The sequence below is a fragment of the Sphaeramia orbicularis genome, chromosome 17, assembly GCF_902148855.1.
Source record: "Sphaeramia orbicularis chromosome 17, fSphaOr1.1, whole genome shotgun sequence".
NCBI lineage: Eukaryota > Metazoa > Chordata > Actinopteri > Kurtiformes > Apogonidae > Sphaeramia > Sphaeramia orbicularis.
This window is the reverse complement of record NC_043973.1, coordinates 6,630,832-6,652,896: the sequence shown is the minus strand read 5'-3', so window position 1 is coordinate 6,652,896 and position 22,065 is coordinate 6,630,832. Positions and strand designations below refer to the sequence as shown.

The following is a 22,065-nucleotide window of genomic DNA, read 5'->3' as shown; positions in this document are numbered from 1 at the left end:
CATCACTTTTTACCCTCTTATATCCATTTCCCCCACTTTTTTTGGTCAATGAGAGAATTGAGCTCTAGTTTGTCATGCAAGGATTTTAAACCTGGGCTGGAATGGACTCAGGGCCATTCTCATGCACAGGTGGAAGTGCTCATTGGTAATCCTGGAAATATATTTAGTTTTCAAGGTTCAAGGTCCAAGGTTACTTTATTATACCCGGGGGTAGATTTGTTGTGCAGACAAAGTGATTGCCTTTGGCATCATAACAAAACACACAATGAACCTGTTAGGGCAGATACTTGATTGAATGTGAAGACAAAAAGTGCTCAGTGTTCCACCATCCATCAGTATAGCAGCATGGATAAGTAAAAGGATGAAAATAAATAAATAAGATCAAATAATGAAAACAAGATGCAATAAAACACATAAAAACCTCAAGAAGATAAAAACAGTCCTCTGGGATGAAAACCAGGATAAGAACATAAAATTTAAAAATTAGAGGTCACAATAATAAGAATAATAATATATAATAATAATAATAATAATAATAATAATAATAATAATAATGATAATAGAGCAAAGGAATAGGATAAATAACTAAAATAAGTAATAAAGTGCAGTGTTACTATGTCTTATTGAGCTCAGTGACAGGTACAAAACTGAAGGCTGTGTCCTGCACCTTGGGACTAAAAACCTCCGTCCAGAGGAAAGGACTGAAAATTCACATCCATAAAGGATGGGAGTCATTATTAAGAACTGATGAAGCCATCCTCTGTACCTATAGTGTACAGGGAAGCAGGACAAGACTGGGACTCACCAATCAGGCAACTGGGCCATCTGACTATTTGATTCAGTGAGTTTCTCTCTGCAACTGAGGTCTGACCAAAGCATGCCACCAGGCAAAAAGATAAAACAGACTCAATAAAAGAACGATAAAACAAAGTTAAAAATGGTTTGGTCAATGTGGAAGTGTGCCAGTTTTCTAAGGCAGTGAAACGCGCTGATTACAGACAGATCTGCAGTTTTCATTAAAAAACTCAGTTTTCATCATTATAGTCCCAAGGTATTTGTATGATTGCACTTGCTCTATTGTCTGACCTTTAATTAAAGTGACTCCATGCCTGTCCTGTTGTTTTCTAAAATCAATGACCGTATCTTTTGTTTGGATATGTGCAGGTGAAGGTAGGACTCGTCACACCACGTGACAAAGTCATCAATGACAGGGCCAGTGACTGGTCTCACACTCTTGAGTTGGCTGATGATAACCGAGTCATCGGCATACTTAATGATGGCCCTGTTTTCATATTTACTCTGACACATATTTGTGTAGAGGATGAATAATAGTGGTGACAGGACACAACCTTAAGGAGAACCAGTGGAGAAGAACACTGGGATGGACAGAACCCCATTTATCCTCACTCTTTGTGACCTGCCTGTTAAAAAGTCTAAAATCCAGCTCATCAGATTTTTACTGATTTTAAACTGTTCTAAAAAGCCTTTGGTTCAAATGTAGGGCTGGATTGTGTAAAGGCAGAGGAGAAGTCTATAAATAAAAGCCTTGCAGATGACCCTTTACCCTCCACATGAATAAAAATCATGTTTAAGAGTCAGGTGTGGCGTCCCTCCACTCCTCTGTTTGGCCTGTATGCGAACTGTATGGGATCCAGCTCATGTTCGTCTCCTTTAGATCACAGTCTTAACCGTTTTTCAAAGACTTTCATAACACTGAGGTGAGAGCGACAGACCTGAAGTCACTCAAGGGTTTTTGACTGCTAGATTTAGGGACAGGGACCACAACAGCATCTTTCCAGGAGAGGGCACAGGGATTTGCAAGGACTTATTAAAAATAGCCTGAATGATCAGGACTGAGTTCATCAGCACAGGATTTATAAGACGACCACTGATGTTGTCAGGACCCTGGTTCTTGTTCATCTTCACAGTACTAAAGGGCCTTTCTGACATCGCTCAGTTCAATGGTAAAGTGCTGACTGTCCTTCATGTACTGTTTGAGCTCTAAAATGTCCTTACTAAAAGCAGAAGATTAAAATGAGCATAAAGAACTGTTAAGAACATTTGCAAAATCTCTGTCCTGAATTAAAACCATCTAAAATGGTCTGTCTGCTGCTCTGGAGATTTTGAAGGCCTGCAATGGTTTTGAAAACATGTCCATAGCAGAACCAAGATTGTTTGGAGCCATTTTATTATCAAGAATGGTTTTATAGTGTTGTTTTGCTTTCAGAATCTCAATTTTCAAATCTTTGGTGGCTGACTGAAGGTCAGAGACAGCCCCTTTTTTGAAAGCCAATTTCTTTTTATTCAGACTGGATTTGACATTTTTTGTGACCCATGGCTTGTTGTTGGGGTACACTTTAACACGCTTATGGGGTATAATCATGTCTTTACAAAAAGCAGCATAAGAGCTGGTGACATCCAACAGAGCATCCAGATTATCCCCACAAGGCTGGATAAAATGTTCCAATCTGTACATTTGAAACATTCCTGCAGGGAGAGCACAGATTCCTCTTACCCACATCTCAATGTCCTCGGTCCTCGTTTTCCTGTCATTTTAAAACAGTCTTATAGGTGGGCAGGAGATGCACACAGTTTGCTCAGCAGATCCCAAAGGAGGAAGAGGGAGGGATTTATAAGTATCCCTCTCTGACCATAACAAAGGTCCAATATTTTATCCTGTCTGGTTGAACAGGATACATGCTTTTTATTATGTTCATGTTGGAAAAAGCTGCTGTTTAGTTGTATGCAGCGTCAAACATGGTCAAGATGTATAGCTTTCCTCAGCCCTGGGAAAGCTATCTCAGGAACCATTTGGAGTCAGAAAGTGGAAGGGTTAGCTCTTACAAACTGCTCTTTCTGGACCACATCTGCTTGGAGATCAAGCAATTGCAAGGTTCAAGGATCAAGGTTACTTTATTTATACCCATGGGTAGATTTGTTTTGAAGACATAGCGATTGCATTTGGCATTACAACAAAACATACTTTGAACCTGAAAACATAAAAAACATAAAAAGACAAACACAGGACGCCAAGCTTACTCACTGCCGGTTGCTGCATGCGCCCTCACTTAGCAGTTTCTTTGCATTGGAGAGAACCAGCATTTGCCAATCTAAAGGGCTGCGTTCCTTTGAGAAACCCCTGACATTTGTGTTGAGAAATGGGTTCTGAATGAACATGTCTGTTCCTAAATGTCTAGGCCTACTTAAAGTTCTAGTAGAGGACATAGCAGGTATCTCTTTTGTGCTCTTTATTATAAAAAATGGCACAAACAGAGCACTAGAGAAGAAAACAATGCACTGCTATGGGCTTTAAAACCACCACTAAGCCCTATCAAAAAATAAAAAAATAACATAGCCTTGATACATCTTATGGGCATATAGGTGAACACAAAATACATAAGGGCTTATCATTTTTTTTCCAACTCTTGTTAAGTTACCTGCTGAAACTGAAGTTTTAGCTGCTTATTTGGACTTGGATTCAACATAACATAATTTCCCTGGGGATCTTGGGCTACACACCTCATGTTAGCATGTTTTCACTTCAACTGCTTGGTGAGGTTAGCAGTTGAGTTCACGGCAGTGGACAACAGTTTTTCACCAGGGCATAGTGTACACCTTACACTCACATGCCTCCCTGAAGTTTCAACGAGTTGGAAGTCATGGGAATTCCTCCATCCCTCAAAAGTTAATTTTGGCTGCTTCTCCCTCACCATGCTGCCATCAGTGTCTGTACCATGTGGAATGAGAGCTTGTGACTATTGTGCAGGTGCAGCTGTTTCACTACCGGATCGCTACCGGATGTTTACACTCAAAAGAATGCATTTGTATGCCTGATGGTTTGAAGCATGTGCGTAATTCTTAGGGGATAAACAAAAAAGTCTTTGATTTCCTCCTTGATATCCGAGCATGATTACCCATGAACCTTTAACTTGTTTGGCTGTGATCAGACTATTGTATGACCCATAGAATGAACAAATACAAAATATGTATTTATGATTTGTCACCCACATGTGCCTCACCACCCCACCCCTATCCCTGTAAGAGCAGTGTCATGTATGAAGGAAGTGTGCTTGGATTCAGATGTACGCTCAGTTTCATTCATCTGGATTTTTTTTGTGTGTACAGAAACTTCTGGATTTAAGTGTATGCCAGGTTTCAGTATGAATCCACGCAAGTCTTTTAAAACGAGGCCCCTGGTCTTTCCTAACAATGATTGTGAACAAGCCCTGACCCTATCACACCCCTTTGGCAAGCTGTGATACTTACCAAAGGGGTGCTATTTGATGTTTACATGCAAGATGCCCAAACTTTTGCTGTGGCCCTTTTTTCTTTTCTGTTATTGTGAAAATGTAAAAGATGAAAATATTATTTTTTTGGTTAAAATATAAAGGGAATTTATCATCTATAACTTCATGCCTTTTGGAGGTCATTTTATCTTCTACTTGCTTAATTGTTTGATACCCTCTTGTGGTGGAATATAGATAGCGTTTTTGATTTTTTTTTTTTTTTGCACTTTGGGTATGCAGTGCATGTTCTGTGAATACTGTGTGATAGGAATGTGATGAAGAAGTGGGTTGGTCGAGAAGTTACTAATTTTGTCTCAGAAATTGTTGCCTTGGATATCAAGTGTCTTTTTATATGTTCTGAAGAGGTGGAATTCAATAAACAAGGTAAAGGAAACATTTTGTCATCATCTGAGCTTACATCACACATGCTACTTAGCTGTCGAGCATGCAGAAAGGAGAAACTTGATGCAAGGGCAGTAAAGTGACACAACAGTTAAAACACATTCTGGAAAAAAAAAGACTTAACATATTTGTTTTACTCATTAGAGGATAATACGATATCATAAAAGGGAAATAAATTATATTCCCCTTAGGTTACAAATGCAGTGTGGATTGGGGGCAGTTGACGGCAGGGGGCTCAGCAACCTGATCCCCAGACACAGAGTCTAGCTCTTGGGACATGGAATGTCACTTTGCTGGGGGGGAAAGAGCTGGAGCTTGTGAGGGGAGGTTGAGAGATACCGTCTAGATATAGTTGGGCTCACCTCCGCACACAGCTTGGGCTCTGGAACCCATCCCCTCGAGAGGGGCTGGACTCTCTACTTCTCTGGCATTGCCCGCGGTGAGAGGTGGCGGGCTGTTGTGGGCTTGCTCATAGCCCCTCAGCTCAGCCACCATGTGTTGGAGTTTTCCCCGGTGAATGAGAGGGTCGCGTCCCTGCGCCTTCGGGTCGGGGACAGGTGCTTCACTGTTGTCTCGGCCTATGGGCCGAACAGCAGTGCAGAGTACCCGGCCTTCTTGGAGTGCCTGGGAGGGGGTGCTGGATGGTGCTCCGACTGGGGACTCCATTGTTCTCCTGGGTGACTTCAGTGCCCATGTGGGCAATGACAGTGAGACCTGGAGGGGGTGATGGGGAGGAACGGCCTCCCCGATCTGAACCCGAGTGGTGTTTTGTTAGTGGACTTCTGTGCTAGTCACAGTTTGTCCATAACAAACACCATGTTCGAAACACAGGGGTGTCCATAAGTGCACTTGGCCCCGGGACACCCTAGACTGGAGGTCGATTATCGACTTCATGGATGTGTCATCAGACCTCCAGCCGTGTGTTTTGGACACTCAGGTAAAGAGAGGAGCAGAGCTGTCAACTGATCACCACCTGGTGGTGAGTTGGATCCGTTGGCAAAGGAGGAAGCCGGACCGACTCGGCAGGCCCAAACGTGTTGTGAGGGTCTGCTGGGAACGTCTGGCAGAGCCCGACGTCAGCGCGGTCTTCAACTCCACCTCCGGGAGAGCTTCTCCCAGATCCCGGGGGAGGCTGGGGACATTGAGTCCGAGTGGACCATGTTCTCCACCTCCATTGTTGAAACGGCTGCTTGGAGCTGTGGTCGCAAGGTCTAAGGTACCTGTCGTGGCGGCAATCCCCGAACCCGATGGTGGACCCTGGAAGTAAGGGATGCCGTCAAGCTGAAGAAGGAGTCTTATCGAGCCTTGTTGGCTCGGGGGACTCCCGAGGTAGCTGATGGGTACCGGTCGGGCCAAGCGCGCTGCGGCCTGAGCGGTTGTTGAGGCAAAAACTCGGGTCTGGGTGGAGTCTGGGGAGGCCATGGAGAAGGACTATCGGTCGGCCTCTAGGAAATTATGACAAACCGTCCAACACCTCAGGAGGGGAAAGCAGTGTACCACCAACACTGTTAACAGTGGAAGTGGGGAGCTGCTGACCTCGACTGGGGATGTTGTCGGATGGTGGAAGGAATACTTCGAGGATCTCCTCAATCCCACTGTCACGTCTTCCATAGAGAAGGCAGAGGCTGAGGTCTCAGAGGTGGACTCGTTCATCACCCAAGCCGAAGTCACTGAGGTGGTTGGCAAGCTCCTCGGTGGCAGAGCACCGGGGGTGGATGAGATTGGCCCTGAGTACCTCAAGTCTCTGGATGTGCAGGGACTGTCTTGGCTGACATGTCTCTGTAACATCGCGTGGCAGTCGGGGACAGTGCCTCTGGATTGGCAGACCGGGGGTGGTGGTCCCCCTTTTTAAGAAGGGGGACCGGAGGATCTGCTCCAACCACAGGGGGATCACACTCCTCAGCCTCCTGGGGAAAGTCTATTCCAGGGAACTGGAGAGGAGGATCCGACCGATAGTCGAAACCTCGGATCCAGGAGGAACAATGCGGTTTTCGTCCTGGTCGTGGAATGCTGGACCAGCTCTATACTCTCCATTGGGTGCTCAAGGGTTCATGGGAGTTCGCCCAACCGGTCCACATGTGTTTTGTGGATTTGGAGAAGACGTTTGACCGTGTCCCTTGTGGTATCCTGTGGGGGGGTGCTTCGGGAGTATGGGGTCTGGGGCCCTTTGCTAAGGGCAGTCCGGTCCTTGTACGACCGAAGCAGGAGCCTGGTTCGCATCACCGGCAGTAAGTCAGACCTGTTCCAGGTGCATGTGGGACTCCGGCAGGGCTGCCTTTGTCACTGGTTCTGTTCATAATTTTATGGGCTGGAGGGGGGTCCGGTTTGGGGACCACAGGATTTCATCTCTGCCTTTTGCAAATGATGTTGTCCTGTTGGTCTCATCGAGCTTGGACCTTCAACGTGCCCTGGGTGGTTTGCAGTCGAGTGTGAAGCGAGTGGGATGAGGATCAGCACCTCCAAATCCGAGGCCATGGTTCTCGACCAGAAAAAGGTGGTCTGGCCCTCTCCGGGTCAGTGGAGAGTCTTTGCTCCAAGTGAGGAGTTCAAGTATCTTGGGGTCTTGTTCACGAGTGAGGGGAGGATGGAGTGTGAGATTGACAGATGGATCAGTGCAGCGTCTGCAGTGATGCGGTCGCTGTACCGATCTGTCGTGGTGAACAAGGAGCTGAGCCGAAAGGCGAAGCTCTCGATTTACCGGTCAGTCTACGTTCCTACCCTCACCTATGGTCATGAGCTTTGGGTCATGACCGAAAGGACAAGATCTGGATACAAGCGGTCGAAATGAGTTTCCTCCGCAGGTGGCTGGGCGCACCCTTAGGGATAGGGTGAGGAGCTCAGTCACCAGGGAGGAGCCCGGAGTAGAGCCGCTGCTCCTCCACATCGCGGAGGGGCCAGCTGAGGTGGCTTGGGCATCTGTTTCAGATGCGTCCTGGACGCCTCCCTGGGTGAGGTGTTCCGAGCATGTCCCACTGGTAGGAGACCTTGGGGAAGACCTAGGACACGTTGGACGAGACTATGTCTCGCAGGCTGGCCTTGGGAATGCCTCGGGGTCCCCTGGAAGAGCTGGAGGATGTGTCTGGGGAGAGGGAAGTCTGGGCATCCCTGCTTAGACTGTTGACCCCCACGACCCGGCCCCAGATAATCAGTGGATAATGGATGGATGGATGGGTTACAAATGACATGATACAAATTCACATGACAATGCAATGAATCATTGTGTGTTATTTCACTTTGTAAAGTAAGTCATTTAAGCTTGTCTTTTTACTTTCAGAAATACACATCTTAAAATAACTATCATAAATTTGTTACATTACACATCAAATATATAAATATTGTCCACAATGACTGATTACAACATGATGATGATTATTACATGCCTCAACAGTACACCTCAAGAAGAAGGTTGGATCAAAAGGTCACAAATGTTCACCTGGACTCTAGAATGAACTGATTAGATTTGTTTGCCCCAGGTCTAAGGTTACAAAACACATTTTTCAACATAACTATAAATGATTAAACAGCAGAGCACAGATTATCATTGAGACAGCAGACACATCTGAATTATCTTGTGGTTCTTGTGTCATCAAATTATACAGTCCAAGTAGCACCACAGTCCAGTGAAGTTGGAGTTCCCTGTTACGGTAATCCACAGAACACATAATCCAACTGTTGAGAAGAAAAGAAACCTTCAAAGAAACTTTATGGCTTTTGTGTAGTTAGACTAATTTGGGATACGGATGTTTTTGCTGAAGTCGTTAAAGGCTGTCTGTACCCACTTGGCTATCAGGAGCTGTATTAAAGGTATATTGGAAGGTGTCATGGGTTCGGGTTTCCCAGATTAAAAAAAATGATGGCTCACTCGTCAAACTATTTTCAGTGATTTTATTCAGAACCACTTCAACCAGAAATAAACGTGAAAAAAATTAATTACAATACAAAACTAAAGTATATACAAGGGAAAAACATCCACCCTCACCAGAAGTTCACAGCGTCACAGCATGGAGAACAAAACCTGTCTGCCCGTCTGACAGAAAAACCCCTCTTTAAAATACTCTTAGCCCCTCCCCCGGGCATACCAAATTAATAAAAGAAGGTTTTAAACAAAAACTTCGAAACTCAGGAAAAAATAATTATCAAATAATTACATCCAGTAACAGAAATATTATGCTAACAAAATGCCCTCCATGTGGCATTACTTTTAATGTAAATATCATGAAAAACAACATAATTGAATAATAGGAAAAAAAATAAACTTGTCCAGGTCACCTGACCTCCAACGGCGCACCACAAATGCACCATAAAGGGCTAAGCAGAAGTGCCCCGGTTCGCCACCCAGAGTGGTGAACGGAGGCGGAAGATACGGCAGCATCAGCGTCTGGGTGAGTCTGAGTTTGTGAGTCTAAGTGTAGGCGTTGAGTGTGCACCCTCGACCGCACTACTTATGGGGGGAAAAAAAAAAACAGTTCAGAATGGGGAATGAGGGGTGAAACTACTTTCCCGCACGTCCATTGAAGCAGGTCTTTGTGGGACACTGGCACTCTACACACGCCACCTCCTCCCACAGAGACACGGGGAGAATGCACTGTGCGGGAGAAAATGACATGGCGTCTACGGCCGCTCCGTCACATCATTCCCCTCCTCCCCGAGGTTGACGATGTGCAGCACCTGGAGAGATAGTCAGCCACTACGTTGGTCTTTCCAGCTTGATGTCGAATTTGGAACTGGAATGGCTAGAAAGAGAGATTCCAGCGGGTGAGCCGGCTGTTGTGGTCCTTCATCGAGCTCATCCAGGTCAGCACACGGTGATCCATCTCCAGGTCGAACTCACTCCCCAGCAGGTAATACCGCAGACTCTCCAGTGCCCACTTTATGGCCAGACCCTCCTTCTCCACTGTGGAGTATCTGGTCTCCCGGGGCAGCAGCTTACGGCTCAGGAACAGGATAGGTCGTTCGTCTCCCAGATCACCTTGGCCAACACGGCCCCAAGTCCAACAGCTGAGGCGTCAGTCTGGACGAGGAACCTCTGGCTGAAGGTCTGGGCTTTCAGGACTGGTGAGGAAACAGAGGTCTTGAGCGTTGTGAAGGCGTCTCACAGGCCTCGGTCCAGGTGACAGGTTCCTCTTGTCCTTTGCTGTCAGGGTCATCAAGGAGCAGCGATGATGGCAAACTGTGGGACGAACCTTCTGTACCATCCCGCCAATCCCAGGAAGGAGCGCACCTCCTTCTTTGTCCGTGTCACGGGCAGTTGTGGATGGCCTCCCCCTTGTCCAGCTGTGGTCGGACCTCCCCTCGTCCCACCGGTAGCCCAGGTACTTCGCCTCCTCTTTGGCCCACTGACACTTAGCAGGAGTTAGTGTCAGTCCTGCTCTCTGGATTTGACCAAGGACTCTGCCTAGATGATGCAGAGGTCTGCCCAGGTGTCACTGAAGATGACTACATCATCTAGGTAGGCAGCACTGCAGTCCTCACACCCCTGTAGAACACGGTCCATCAGTCTCTGAAGGGTGGCAGGCGCTCCATGGAGACCAAAGGGCATCACTGTGAACTGGAAGAGGCCGGCAGGTGTCTGGGAAGGTGGTGTATGGGCGCTGGACTCCTCCAGGGCACCTGCCAGTAGCCTTTGCAGAGGTCAAGGGTCGTGATGAACTTGGCCCGGCCAGATCTTCTCCAGCAGGTCATTGATTCGGAGCATTGGATAGGCATCAAACTCTGAAATGGCATTGAGTTTTCGAAAGTCAAGACATATGCGGAGAGAGCCATCCTTCTTCACCACGATGACCACTGGGCTGCACCACTCGGACTGGGAAGGCTCGATCACCCCAAGGGCGCTGCAATCTCTTCCACCTCCTTCCGAAGTTCCGACACCAGATTGTTGTGGCACCCCGATATGACCGCTGACAGATGGGCCTTCTCTCTTTGAGGTGAATGATGTGTTCAACTAAGACGGTCTTCCCTGGGCTGGCATCAAACAGCTTGGTCACTCTCTGGACACTTGGTGAAGCTGACTGGTTGACAGTGAGGTGGTCCAAGTAAGGTTTGGTGGTCTTTGTGAGGTCTGCCAGGGTTGACTCCTCCTCAGCATCACTGGCAACCTCTGTAACCAGCAGTGACGCCACAGGAACCTAAACAGTTGCCTCCTTCCATTCCTTCAGCAAGTTGATGTGGTACATCTGCTTCACCTCCTTCTTCTCAGGATGGTGGATCTTGTAGGTTACAGGGCCCATCTTTCAGATACTGTGTATGGGCCCTGCCACTTGGCTAGCAGCTTGCTGTTGGAGGATGGTAAGAGGAGCAGGACCTTCTGACCAGGCTGGAACTCTCGGTGTCTGGCTTGTTGGTCATACCATGCCTTCTGGTCTGCTGGGCCTCCCTCAGGTTGAGCTCCACCTCCTCCCGGTACCTTGCTAGTCGGTCCCTCATCTCAAGCACGAACTGGACCACATTGCGCTCGGCTGACTGACACCGACGGAGCCTCCCAACCCTTTTGTAGCAGGTCCAAGGGCCCCTGCATGTCCCAGCCATAGAGGAGCTCAAATGTGAGAACCCAGTGGAGGCTTGAGGAGCTTCTTGGTAGGCAAACATCAGGAAGGGTAACCACCAGTCCCAGTCCCGCCCAGTGGTCTGCCACAAACTTCCTCAGCATCCTCTTCAGGGTTTGGTTGAACAGCTCAACCAGTCCCATCCTGTCTGTGGGTGATACGGGGTGGTCTTTATGGCAGAGATCCCCAGGCTGTCGGTTGAAGAGCTGCAGTAGTCTGGAGGTGAAGTTGGTCCCCTGGTCCGTCACAATCTCGTCCGGGATCCAACCCTGGAAAACAACTGCACCAGGCACCACAGAACAGCAGGGGCAGTGATGGTCTGCAAGGGGAAGGCCTCAGGGAACCTGGTGGTATAGTCACTAACCACCAGGATGTACTGTGCCCCCTACTGCTCTTCACCAGCGGTCCCACAATGTCCATAGCTATCCACTGGAATGGAGTGGAGATCACAGGCAGGGTTGAAGACATGCATGGTCAGACTTGCGCACATGACAGGTGTTCTGGCAGGTGGAACAAGTCTTACAGTACTCCTGTACATCCATATACATGGAGGGCCAGTAAAACCTGGAGCAAATCCGCAGGTATGTCCTTGTTGCGGCCAAGATGTCCTGCCCAAGACAAGGGTGTGCCAAGTGCATAATCAAGGGCCGACAGGAAAATGGCACCACCAGATGCTTGGCACCATCAGCAACTTCAAAAAGAATGTTATTGTCCAGCACAAAATGTTGCTTGCACCATCAACAGGATCCAGTTTCCCCCACCACCTTTTCAAACAAGGGGTTAAAGTCCGATCCCCCCTTTGTAAACTCACAATATCCCCTGGTACCTCCCACCTGTCCTTCCAGTATGTGTCCCTTGTATCTGGCTCCTCAGATTTCAAGTCTCTTTTCAAAGCGACGCTAGCGACGAGACTTGCCGTGGACCCTTTGTGCCACTCTCAAACAAACTAGAGTCTAGAGTCACAAAAGGATCAGCACCAGGGCCACATTCCACACCCCCCCCAGAGTCAGAGTCTCTTAGACCACCGCCAGCTTTGGCCCTGAGCCCACGTGATCACTGGTGCAGACAATACCTTCCCCGGGTCCCCCCCACTTGTCTGTCTTCCAGCATCACATTCAGCAACACAGGTAAGTCCCAACCCAAGATAGCTGGCACAGGCAAATTGTCCACGACACCCACAGTCAATAAATAAGGTTGTTCATTCACAACCACAGTCATATCTGCAGTAGGGTAAGAATGTCTGTCACCGTGTACACACATTATGTCCTGTACTCGACCATAATCCAAAATGCCCGTTGGCACCAGTTTCCCTCCGGACCAGTGAGAGGAAAGCTGGCCGAGTCCACAAAAGCAGTCACTGGGTCACCATAGAGAGTCACACTTTTAACCTTTGGCGCTTCCCCCGTGCCACTAGCGTCCCCAGCACGGGGAGTGTAGCAAGCACCGGTGAGCTTAGCCTTCCGAATGGGACACAAAGAAGCTTTATGGCCTGGCTGCTGGCAGTAAATGCAGACAAGCTCCTTACTGGGTCCTTGTTGGCTTGGAGCAGGGCCGGGGTTTCTTGGCAGCTCCTGGCTGAACCTGGCTGCTGGTTGGGCTACGACGATGGCTGCCGACCTGGTCCACTGTGGTACACCGCTGGGCCTCCCTTCCGTGCATTGATGTATTTAAGAGCGAGCTTAGCAGCGGCAGACCATTCATGGGTTCATGCTCCCTCACCCATGTTCTGACCTCGGGTGATAGTACTCGTAGTAGCTGCTCCAGGACAATGGTCTCCCTCATCTCTTCCTTGGAGTGCTGCTCAGGTCGGACCCAGCGGCGGTAGAGCCCCCTCAGCCGATGGTACGTCTCTGTTGGGTTCTCTCCAGCAGGTACGGTGCTGGCTCGGAACTGCTGCCTGTAAGTCTCTGGTGAGATTCGAACTTGTCCAGGAGTGCTGCTCGCAGGTGGTCAATAGGAATGGGCCCGGTCCTCGTCCATCGCTGTGTAGGCCCCCAACGCCTTCCCTGTCAGCAGGGGAACCAGTCGGCATACCCATTCACCCTCTGGCTATCTCCAGGTCCGTGGGATCTGCTCGAAGCACAGGAGGTAGTTCTTGATGTCTTCACCCAACTGGAACTGTGGAATCTTGGGGTCACTGTATTGGCGAACCTCAGGATGCTGTGGGCTCAGGATGGCAACCCACCTGGCTGGACTCCAGGTTGACAACCTGCGTTGGGGTGCTGTGTGGCTGCTGTCGTGGTGCTGTGGTGGGCAGGTCCATCCTTGGGCTAAATGCGGACCATGTGGTTCCAGTGGCCTCTGCTGGAGCTGTAGGTGCTGGTGTCCCCGCTGGCTGTGCTGCTGGTGGAAGTGCAGCTCACAGTGCCTGCAGATGGTCCAGGAGGCCCTCCTCACGTCTCTGCTGGCCCCGCAAAAAGTCTGTCATTAAACCCACCAGCTCGTCTCTCGCTATGGTGGTGCTGTTGGTGCAGGCTACTGCTCTGTCTCCTGGACCTCTTCCGACACCCAGGGCTCTTCCTCTTCTCCGGCGGTTTCCATGGCCGCCAGGCCCTCATGCTGCGATAGAGTTTGGGAGCGCAGACCTGTACGTGTAGGTGGCTGGGGAAGTCGTCGACTGGCCATCCCACTTCTGAAACCACATGTCATGGTTCGGGTTTCCCAGATTAAAAAAATGATGGCTCAGTCATCAAACTATTTCTGTGATTTTATTCAGAACCACTTCAACCAGAATAAACGTGAAAAAATTAATTACAATGCAAAACTAAAGTATATACAAGGGAAAAACATCCACCCTCACCAGAAGTTCACAGCGTCACAGCATGGAGAACAAACCCTGTCTGCCCATCTGACAGAAAAACCCCTCTTTAAATACTCTTAGCCCCTCCCCCGGGCATACCAAATTAATAAAAAGAGAGTTTTAACAAAAACTTCATAACTCAGGAAAAAAATAATTTACCAAATAATCACATCCAATAACAGAAATATTATACTAACAAAATGCCCTCCATGTGGCATTTACTTTTAATGTAAATATCATGAAAAACAACATAATTGAATATTAGGAAAAAAAAAATAAACTAGTCCAGGTCACCTGACCTCCAACGGCGCACCACAATGCGCCATAAAAGGGCTAAGCAGGAAGTGCCCCGGTCCGCCACCCAGAGTGGTGAACGGAGGCGGAAGATACGGCAGCATCAGCGTCTGGTGAGTCTGAGTTTGTGAGTCTAAGTGTAGGCGTCGAGTGTGCACCCTCGACTGCACTACTCACGGGGGGGGGGGGGGGCAGTTCAGAATGGGGAATGTGTGGGGAGAAACTACTTTCCCGCACGTCCATTGAAGCAGGTCTCTGTGGGACACAGGCACTCTACACATGCCACCTCCTCCCACAGAGACACGGGGAGAATGCACCGAGCGGGAGAAAGTGACGTGGCGTCTACGGCTACTCCGTCACAGAAGGGAAAGCCTAAATCAAAAGTCAAGCCATCTAAGCTACCATATGTCAGTAACCTGTATGTCTTCTGTTTCCTCTACCAGGCTGCCTGTTTGAGAATCAGCTGTGTTCATCCTATGAGATCTGCATCAATGGTAAGAAATCATACATACTTATAAGGCTCTACAGGTATACTGGGTGTCAGTGTGGTCAGTGGGGTGCAGTGGAGGCTGTAACACTTCCACACTCAAACAGATAAATCCTATTTGTGAAATGTGCACTACTGCTTGTGGAAGGATATATTTTAATTTTTTTTCTTCATATATTAGTCAGAAGTGTTTTTGCAGTGTTGCAGCAGTTGATACTCTTTCAAAATGTTTTAAAAAATATATATTTAATGTGAACAGTTTTATTCCCATGTCTCAAATTGCAACTAACTTCCACACCTTGATACAGGTTTTTGTGTTTATGATGGCTTAAAAATATGTTGTGCACAAGTATGTTACCTGTTTTATGTTTAAACCTGTTAAAAGCCACTCTTTCATGGACTCCAGGCTCAAAACAGAGGAAGTTTTTGGCCACCGTCTTGTGTTAGTATTGAGCTTGCAAGATTTATGTAAATGTTTGATGACAAATTGCACTCAAAAATATTAAGTATTCTTTACTTACTATGTTTGTATTTTACATGTTGCATTAAGTAACAGTTACGTAATATTTTCATACATATGATGTATTGGTGCAACAAAAACCATAAAGTCCCTTGGCTACCTTGGCATTTGTTCACCTCAGTCTCTTCAGCCAAAAGAAGCCAAGATGGCCTGTAGGTTTCTCTGCAATGTGGTGATTGCCAGGGTTGAGAAAGCCAGCGGGTATCTTTTACTTCCTGAAAAATATTTTGGTCATGTCATGGGAAAAAAGCAAGAGGTAACAAGAAAATGCATCTCTAGTGCACATAACAGCCACACTGGCTGTTATGGAAATAAAGATGGAGCTGGTGTAAGTGGTCCATGAAGGTGGCCATATAGGTGACTTTAGATGAGGCATCCCTGCCTGCCAGGGCGAGGCAATCGGAAGCACATGCAACTGGCAGCAAACCAAGAGAAGTCATCCTTGAGTGGCTTTGTTACACCATTCAACTTCCTGTTTCAAGAATAAAATCAGTACATGTAGTAACAAATTCATGATCAGGACTCTGACTAATATTCACTTTCTTATGCTGCGAGTTCATCCCTGTCATTACAGCAGCTCCATCTGTTCCTAATCCATACAGCTTTTCAATAGGAATCTTCTTTTTGTGCTGCCCTTCCTTTGTGCTTGTCACAGTGGTATCTTCCTATCCATCACTGACATTAACTAGGTCCAGGAACTGGTTGAAAAGCTGTCCTTCTTTATCCATATATCTTAAAACATACACTAGTAGAAAAGCACTCGGAGAGCACAGATCAGTCCCCCCCTGCCCCGAAAATTTCCTGAACAAACATTTCCTTAAAATTTCATGAAATTCTGCCCCCCTGATCACCACCAAAATTTTGTCATTTGTTCCTCGTGCCAATATCAACATTTCCTGAAAATGTCACCCAAATTTGTCCATAACTTTTTGACTTATCTTGCTAACAGACAGACAAACAACGCCCCCACCCCTGATCACCACCAAAATTTTATCATTTGTTCCTTGTTCCAGTAGCAACATTTCCTGAAAATGTCATCCAAATCTGTCCATAACTTTTGACTTATCTTGCTAACAGACCGATGAACAAATAAAAAATCCCCCCCGATCACCACCAAAATTTAATCATTTGTTCCTTGTGTCAGTATCAACATTTCCTGAAAATTTCATCAAAATCCGCCAGCCCCCCATCACCACAAACATTTTATAATTTGTTCCTTGTGCCAGTATCAACATTTCCTGAAAATGTCATCCAAATCCATCCATAACTTTTTGAGTTATCTTGCTAACAGACAGACAACGTACGCCCCCCCCCCCCCCCCCCATCACCACCAAAATTTAATAATTTCTTCCTTGTGCCAGTATCAACATTACCTGAAAGTTCATGAAAATCCGTCCATAACTTTGAGTTATCTTGCTAAGAAACAAACACGCACGCAAACACGTAAACACACAAACACACAAACACACAAAGCAAAGTGATCCCAATATCTCCTGGCAGAGGTAATTACAGCAACATTACCTTGAGCTTTTTGAAATAGTCCACAGCCAGCAATTCTGCCAGATGCAGAAGAGCTAGGTAGTTGGTGTGCCTGATCCCTCTGGTGAGGCAGGCATTTAAAGCCCTAGGATTGCCTCATGCTCCATGTTCAATACCGGTTCAAAGGCTGCCATAACAGAGAAAAGTGTAATTTTTGATATTAGTTCAAATAAAAAGTTATAGCAGAGACATATTAGCATTAAGCTATTATGATGTTTAACTAAAGGAACTTCACCTTGTGACAACAGAGCTTGAGATTTAACACTGTTTTTTGTGGTGCTCCATCCCCATATGCCTGTCAAGGTAATCTGCTCTGTAGATTTGCCATCTTGCTTCAATAAATGGATGCCTAGCCACTCCTGTTTTGGGGCTTGTTTATATTGCCAGCATAACTGACAAAAGATTCCTGCAGGCACAATGATGTTGCAAATGCAAGGACGGATTAGGTTATGTATGTAGATGATAGACTGTGATGTGAAATGGTACCGCTCCAAAAGATAATTGTCTCGAAATGCTAGAACATCAATTTGCAGTCTGATAACTATCTCCAGACGCATATTTATTCTCTGCACAGTAATGCTGCACCTGCATCCACGGATCATTGTCAAAAGGACATGCCATGTTAGTGAAAAAAGTTGCCACCTACTGTGCCTAATGGACTTCTAATATAGGCCTACTGACTGATTTTTTTAAATAACAGACAGCAGAACTATGTTACACCAAAACTCGCCTGCTGACTGAATGAATGAGGAAATCAAATACTGTTTGTGGCTGAAAGACAGAGAAAAACTCGAGGTTCATTGAGAAAAAACTGGTTTCCGACCAGGTTATGTTCATAGAGTCTGTTACTACGGTAACTGACCTAGAACTTAAGTTACCTCTCTCTGTGAAACAGGCGAGAGTTAGAACCTCTTTTTCTGGTTTGAGTTACCTCCCTTTGTGAAACAGAAAACTCAGTTTCCCTCATTTCAGGGTTAACAGACTCAGAGTTTTCACTAAACCTGCTTTGTGAAACGCACCCCAAGGGTTATTTACAAACCATACACACACAGAAAAGCACAGGGTTCTCCCCACCACCCGCCCTGCTTTCCCTTGATTAGCTGCAAGGGACTAAAAACCACTTAATGGAAATCACCATGGCAACAGGTGCGAGAAGCGCTAAAGTGGCCCATGACCCATCTGCACCCTATTGCATGTTGTCTTTTGAAAGCAGAGCACAATGGTCGACATATCACAGTGACCCACATTGAGGGTAGCCCATGCTGGAAACATCTTCTAAACATTACGATGCGATGATACCTGGAGCATACATGCATGAATAATTGTTCCCTTTACTAATTTTCGCTTGGAGTTAACTCTTGGTTTGCACTTTACAACATTAGTATCACTAGTGGTAAACATAATGTATGCGCACCTAACTAACACTAACCCTAACCTTAACACTTAACTAAACCCTTGGCCTGACTTACCAGGCACACTACTGCACCCAGTGGCCTGACTTATCAGTGCATGCCAAACGGACAGATGCACAACCAACTGATGTGGCCACACTGGCCACAGGGTGTTGTCCTCAGAAGAACCAAACCGAAGAAATAGCATTTGTTCCCCCCTACATTTAGTTTAGTTGGTGTTTTTGTCTGTTGGCCCCTGACCAAAGTAGTCGAGTTGGGTAATTATAAATGTTAAAAATGTTATCATCATAAAGGTCAGGTTTCTATCTGTCTGTCCCTTCATCTGAGTGTGATGTTTCAGGAATACAATGAAGGATTTTTTCCTCAAAATTGCTACATAGGTTCATTTCAATTTGGATACAGAATATTTTAGCAGTCAAGTAACTGTTAGAACAAACAAAAAAAAACCAACCAAACAAACAAGAAACCATTATTCAAAAGATTTTTTAGAATTGTAACAAAATTGTGCATGTCACCATACAGAGATAATTTTGCAACAGTTGACATATAAATGTATCTGTTTTTGGAAGAAACAATTGTGTGAATTGTGCTGCAAGTGGAGTAGTGGTACAGAGGAAGTAGTAGTACATTTTACCATTCACAGTAACACAACGAGGAAAAAAAAGTCCACTTTTTCTCTGTTATCCTTTTTTTCTCTTCACACCCACAAAATTCCTCACTTCACAATATTTATCTCTCTCCCTCTAATTTGTAAACACTACAACATGCACTCAGTGAGGTGACAGTAATTAAAGCAGTGCAGACCAGCCACTGGTTATCCATAGCTGCCTGTTAAATGGAGCTTGCACTTTGATTGAGACGATTATTGTGATACAGGGGCTATTTATAGAGAGCAGGTCTGATTCCCCATGCAGGGGTGCTGTTATGCAATGTATATTCAGTACCACACATGCAGGAATGCAGCCCATTCTCACTCACACATTGTCACATTATGCCGCTTGGTCTTGAGCCCTTGGTATCCATTTTCATTGCCCTGAGGATGCATGTAGCATCAAATTTCGCCATGCATGTACCAGACTGAAGTTTCAACAGTGGAAATCAACTGCTTCAGCCAAGTGAAATTGCACAACAGCAGCAGTAACCTCAGAAGGAGGTGATTTGTGGACACCAAGCTCCATATCCTGTTTGATGTGTGTTCATTTTTGCATTTTCTCTCTTTGTCATTATTATTATTAATTTTGTTTTTGTTCAAACCACAGTATGGTCAGACATCTTTTGGACTTTCCTAGAGTGCTGAGAAAGGGCTGTCTATGGTTCTAAGGACATGTAGATGTAAACATGTTGATACACATGTGTGGGAGCTAAAACAAGAAAAAATGTAAGATTTTTTTTTTTTTTTTTTACCTTGCATGTTTAAAACCATGGTTTTCTACTTGAATCAGTGTGCTTCTGTTTAATCTTCTACACTGCTACTGTAGATCAATAAAGAGGACCACCGCTGGAACAGCCCCAGGTATTCATTGAGCTGTGTCAGGCTACAAGCAGATGGTGGGAGTCTATTTTTAGATGGACTTTTCCTCTGGAATAAAAGGTTGGAAACAAGACTAGAATAAGTACAGGGGTTGGACAAAATAATGGAAACACCTTAAAAAATCAACAAAGTATAATTTAATAAGGTCCGCCTTTTGCGGCAATTACAGCCTCAATTCTCCAAGGTATTGATTCATACAACTTGTGAATTGTTTCCAAAGGAATTTTAAGCCATTCTTCAGTTAGAATACCCTCCAACTCTTTTAGAGACGATGGCGGTGGAAATCGACGTCTTACTTGAATCTCTAAAACTGACCATATATGCTCAATAATGTTGAGGTCTGGGGACTGTGCCGGCCATACGAGATGCTCAACTTCATTAGAATGTTCCTCATGCCATTCTTTAACAATTCTAGCTGTATGGATTGGGGCATTATCATCTTGAGGTGAAGTTGTTTCCATTATTTTGTCCAACCCCTGTATATTATCAGCATAGAGAGTTTTAATGCTTTAGTAGAGGTAGACACACAATATAAGTTGCCAACTTATTACCCTCAAGCAGAAAAGTCTGGGATGGTTTGAAATGCTAATTAGAAACAAAACAATGAGATTAAAGTGTACTTTGACTGGATTTTATTGATTTTATCGTATGATCATAATGTGTTTTATGTTTGGTCTGGTTTACTTCATTTCAGGTGTACTGGCTACTGTGGCAAACCTTTGCCAAGCTCTACAATGCAGAGTTTCAGATACAAAGATCTGTTCAAACTTGACTGAGGCAAAAGGAAGCCTTGTGTTAACATTGTCCAGAAGTATTGTGGACTGTTCTGGGTTTACAGGTGTCTGTGATGGACTTGCACCCAGTGGAGATGTGGATTGTCAACAGAACAATCAGTAGTATCCAGGGCTTTTTTGTAAGGTGAAAAGGGCCATCCATACTGTTTTCCCAACAAGTCCAGGGTCAGAGGTCAAAAGTCATTGGCACTTCTGTGAATTCACCCTTAATGCAGAAAAGTACAGTGACATTTTGGAGTAACTTATTGTTGCCTTCAAGATGTTGAGGTTTCCCGGATGGTCGTTGCATACTTCAAAAAGACAAATGCACCATTCCAAAGGCCTTGCTGGAGATTAAGGTGAGGGTTTTAGACTAGCCTGATGCAAGTAGAGAATGTGTGGCGCATCTAGAGACAAAATGCAACTATGTAGACAGTGTACTGTGAGACATCTTAAGACTTGTTTCGAGGACAAACAAGACAAAATTAACTTGAAACATGGCATCACTTGATGTCTTTATTTCCTGAATGTCTTTTAAGTATATTAAAAAAAAGAGTAATATTACAAAGCCAAATGTCCCCAACTTTTTTGGAATGTGTTATAAATATGAAACCTGAAATTTGAAGGTGCAGTATGTAGGAATTATGTTCTAAGTAATCATAAAATGGCCTAGACTGTCACCAGACAATAAGGAGTCATGTTCATTTCAAATACTAATATCACAGACAGTAGTAGTCCAGCCAGAATATTTGCGTTTGAAAAGCTAAGTGTCAGCCCCGAAAAGATGTTTGTTGTCATTGTGTGTTTTGATCTGATGCTCCGCCCATCACCTGTCTTCCAATCACCAAGTCAGTAGCCTTTCAGAATCCAGGTTGCCAGTTCCCACTGAGCTGCAGCTGAAACATTTCTGATTATAAATGTCTGACATTAATAAATCTAAAAGGCCTCTTATTATTCCCAAATACACCATGACAAAGTGAGAAACAAAACAAGGATACGTATAGTAGATGCTTTTGAAACATGGAGACGGCTGAAAGCAGAAAAGAATTTGAAGACCGACGCTAGCTCTCCCTTAGTCTAACCCGGTAAGACCCACTGAGAGCCGGGGCTGCTGTGTCTTCACCCGGTCCCAGACTGTCGGTGTCTTCTCCTGGGGCCGGGCTGCGGTCTCTTTTCCTGGCCCTGGTGAAGAGACTGCCGGTCTGGGACTGGTGAAGAGACTGGGTACCGGTGTAGGACTTGTCGCTTGCCATGGCAGCTTCTTGTAGTACAGTGTTTCTGTGGAAGTGACCTCTTCATGTAACAGTATGTAATCCAAAGGGGGGGCCTTTGTGGTTTGGCCGGGGGGGTATGGTAGCGATCCGTGCCGCTTGTACTTCACGGAAGTAAAAGTGAAACGTAAGGCTCATTTACCTTTTCCTTATCTCCTGAATCTTCGCAAACTTTCATTTGAGTGGACAGGACGTTTGTCCTGTTCTA

The 22,065-nt window shown here is 45.7% G+C and overlaps 1 protein-coding gene across 1 annotated transcript in view; it reads left to right on the top strand.

Annotated features, from left to right (window-relative positions):
* LOC115436682 (receptor-type tyrosine-protein phosphatase N2-like) overlaps positions 1 to 22,065 on the top strand; it is a 474,948-nt gene that overhangs the window by 29,640 nt on the left and 423,243 nt on the right. Inside the window, 1 exon segment of the mRNA XM_030159587.1 lies at positions 14,768 to 14,818. Within this exon segment, the coding sequence (XP_030015447.1) occupies positions 14,768 to 14,818 (51 nt within the window).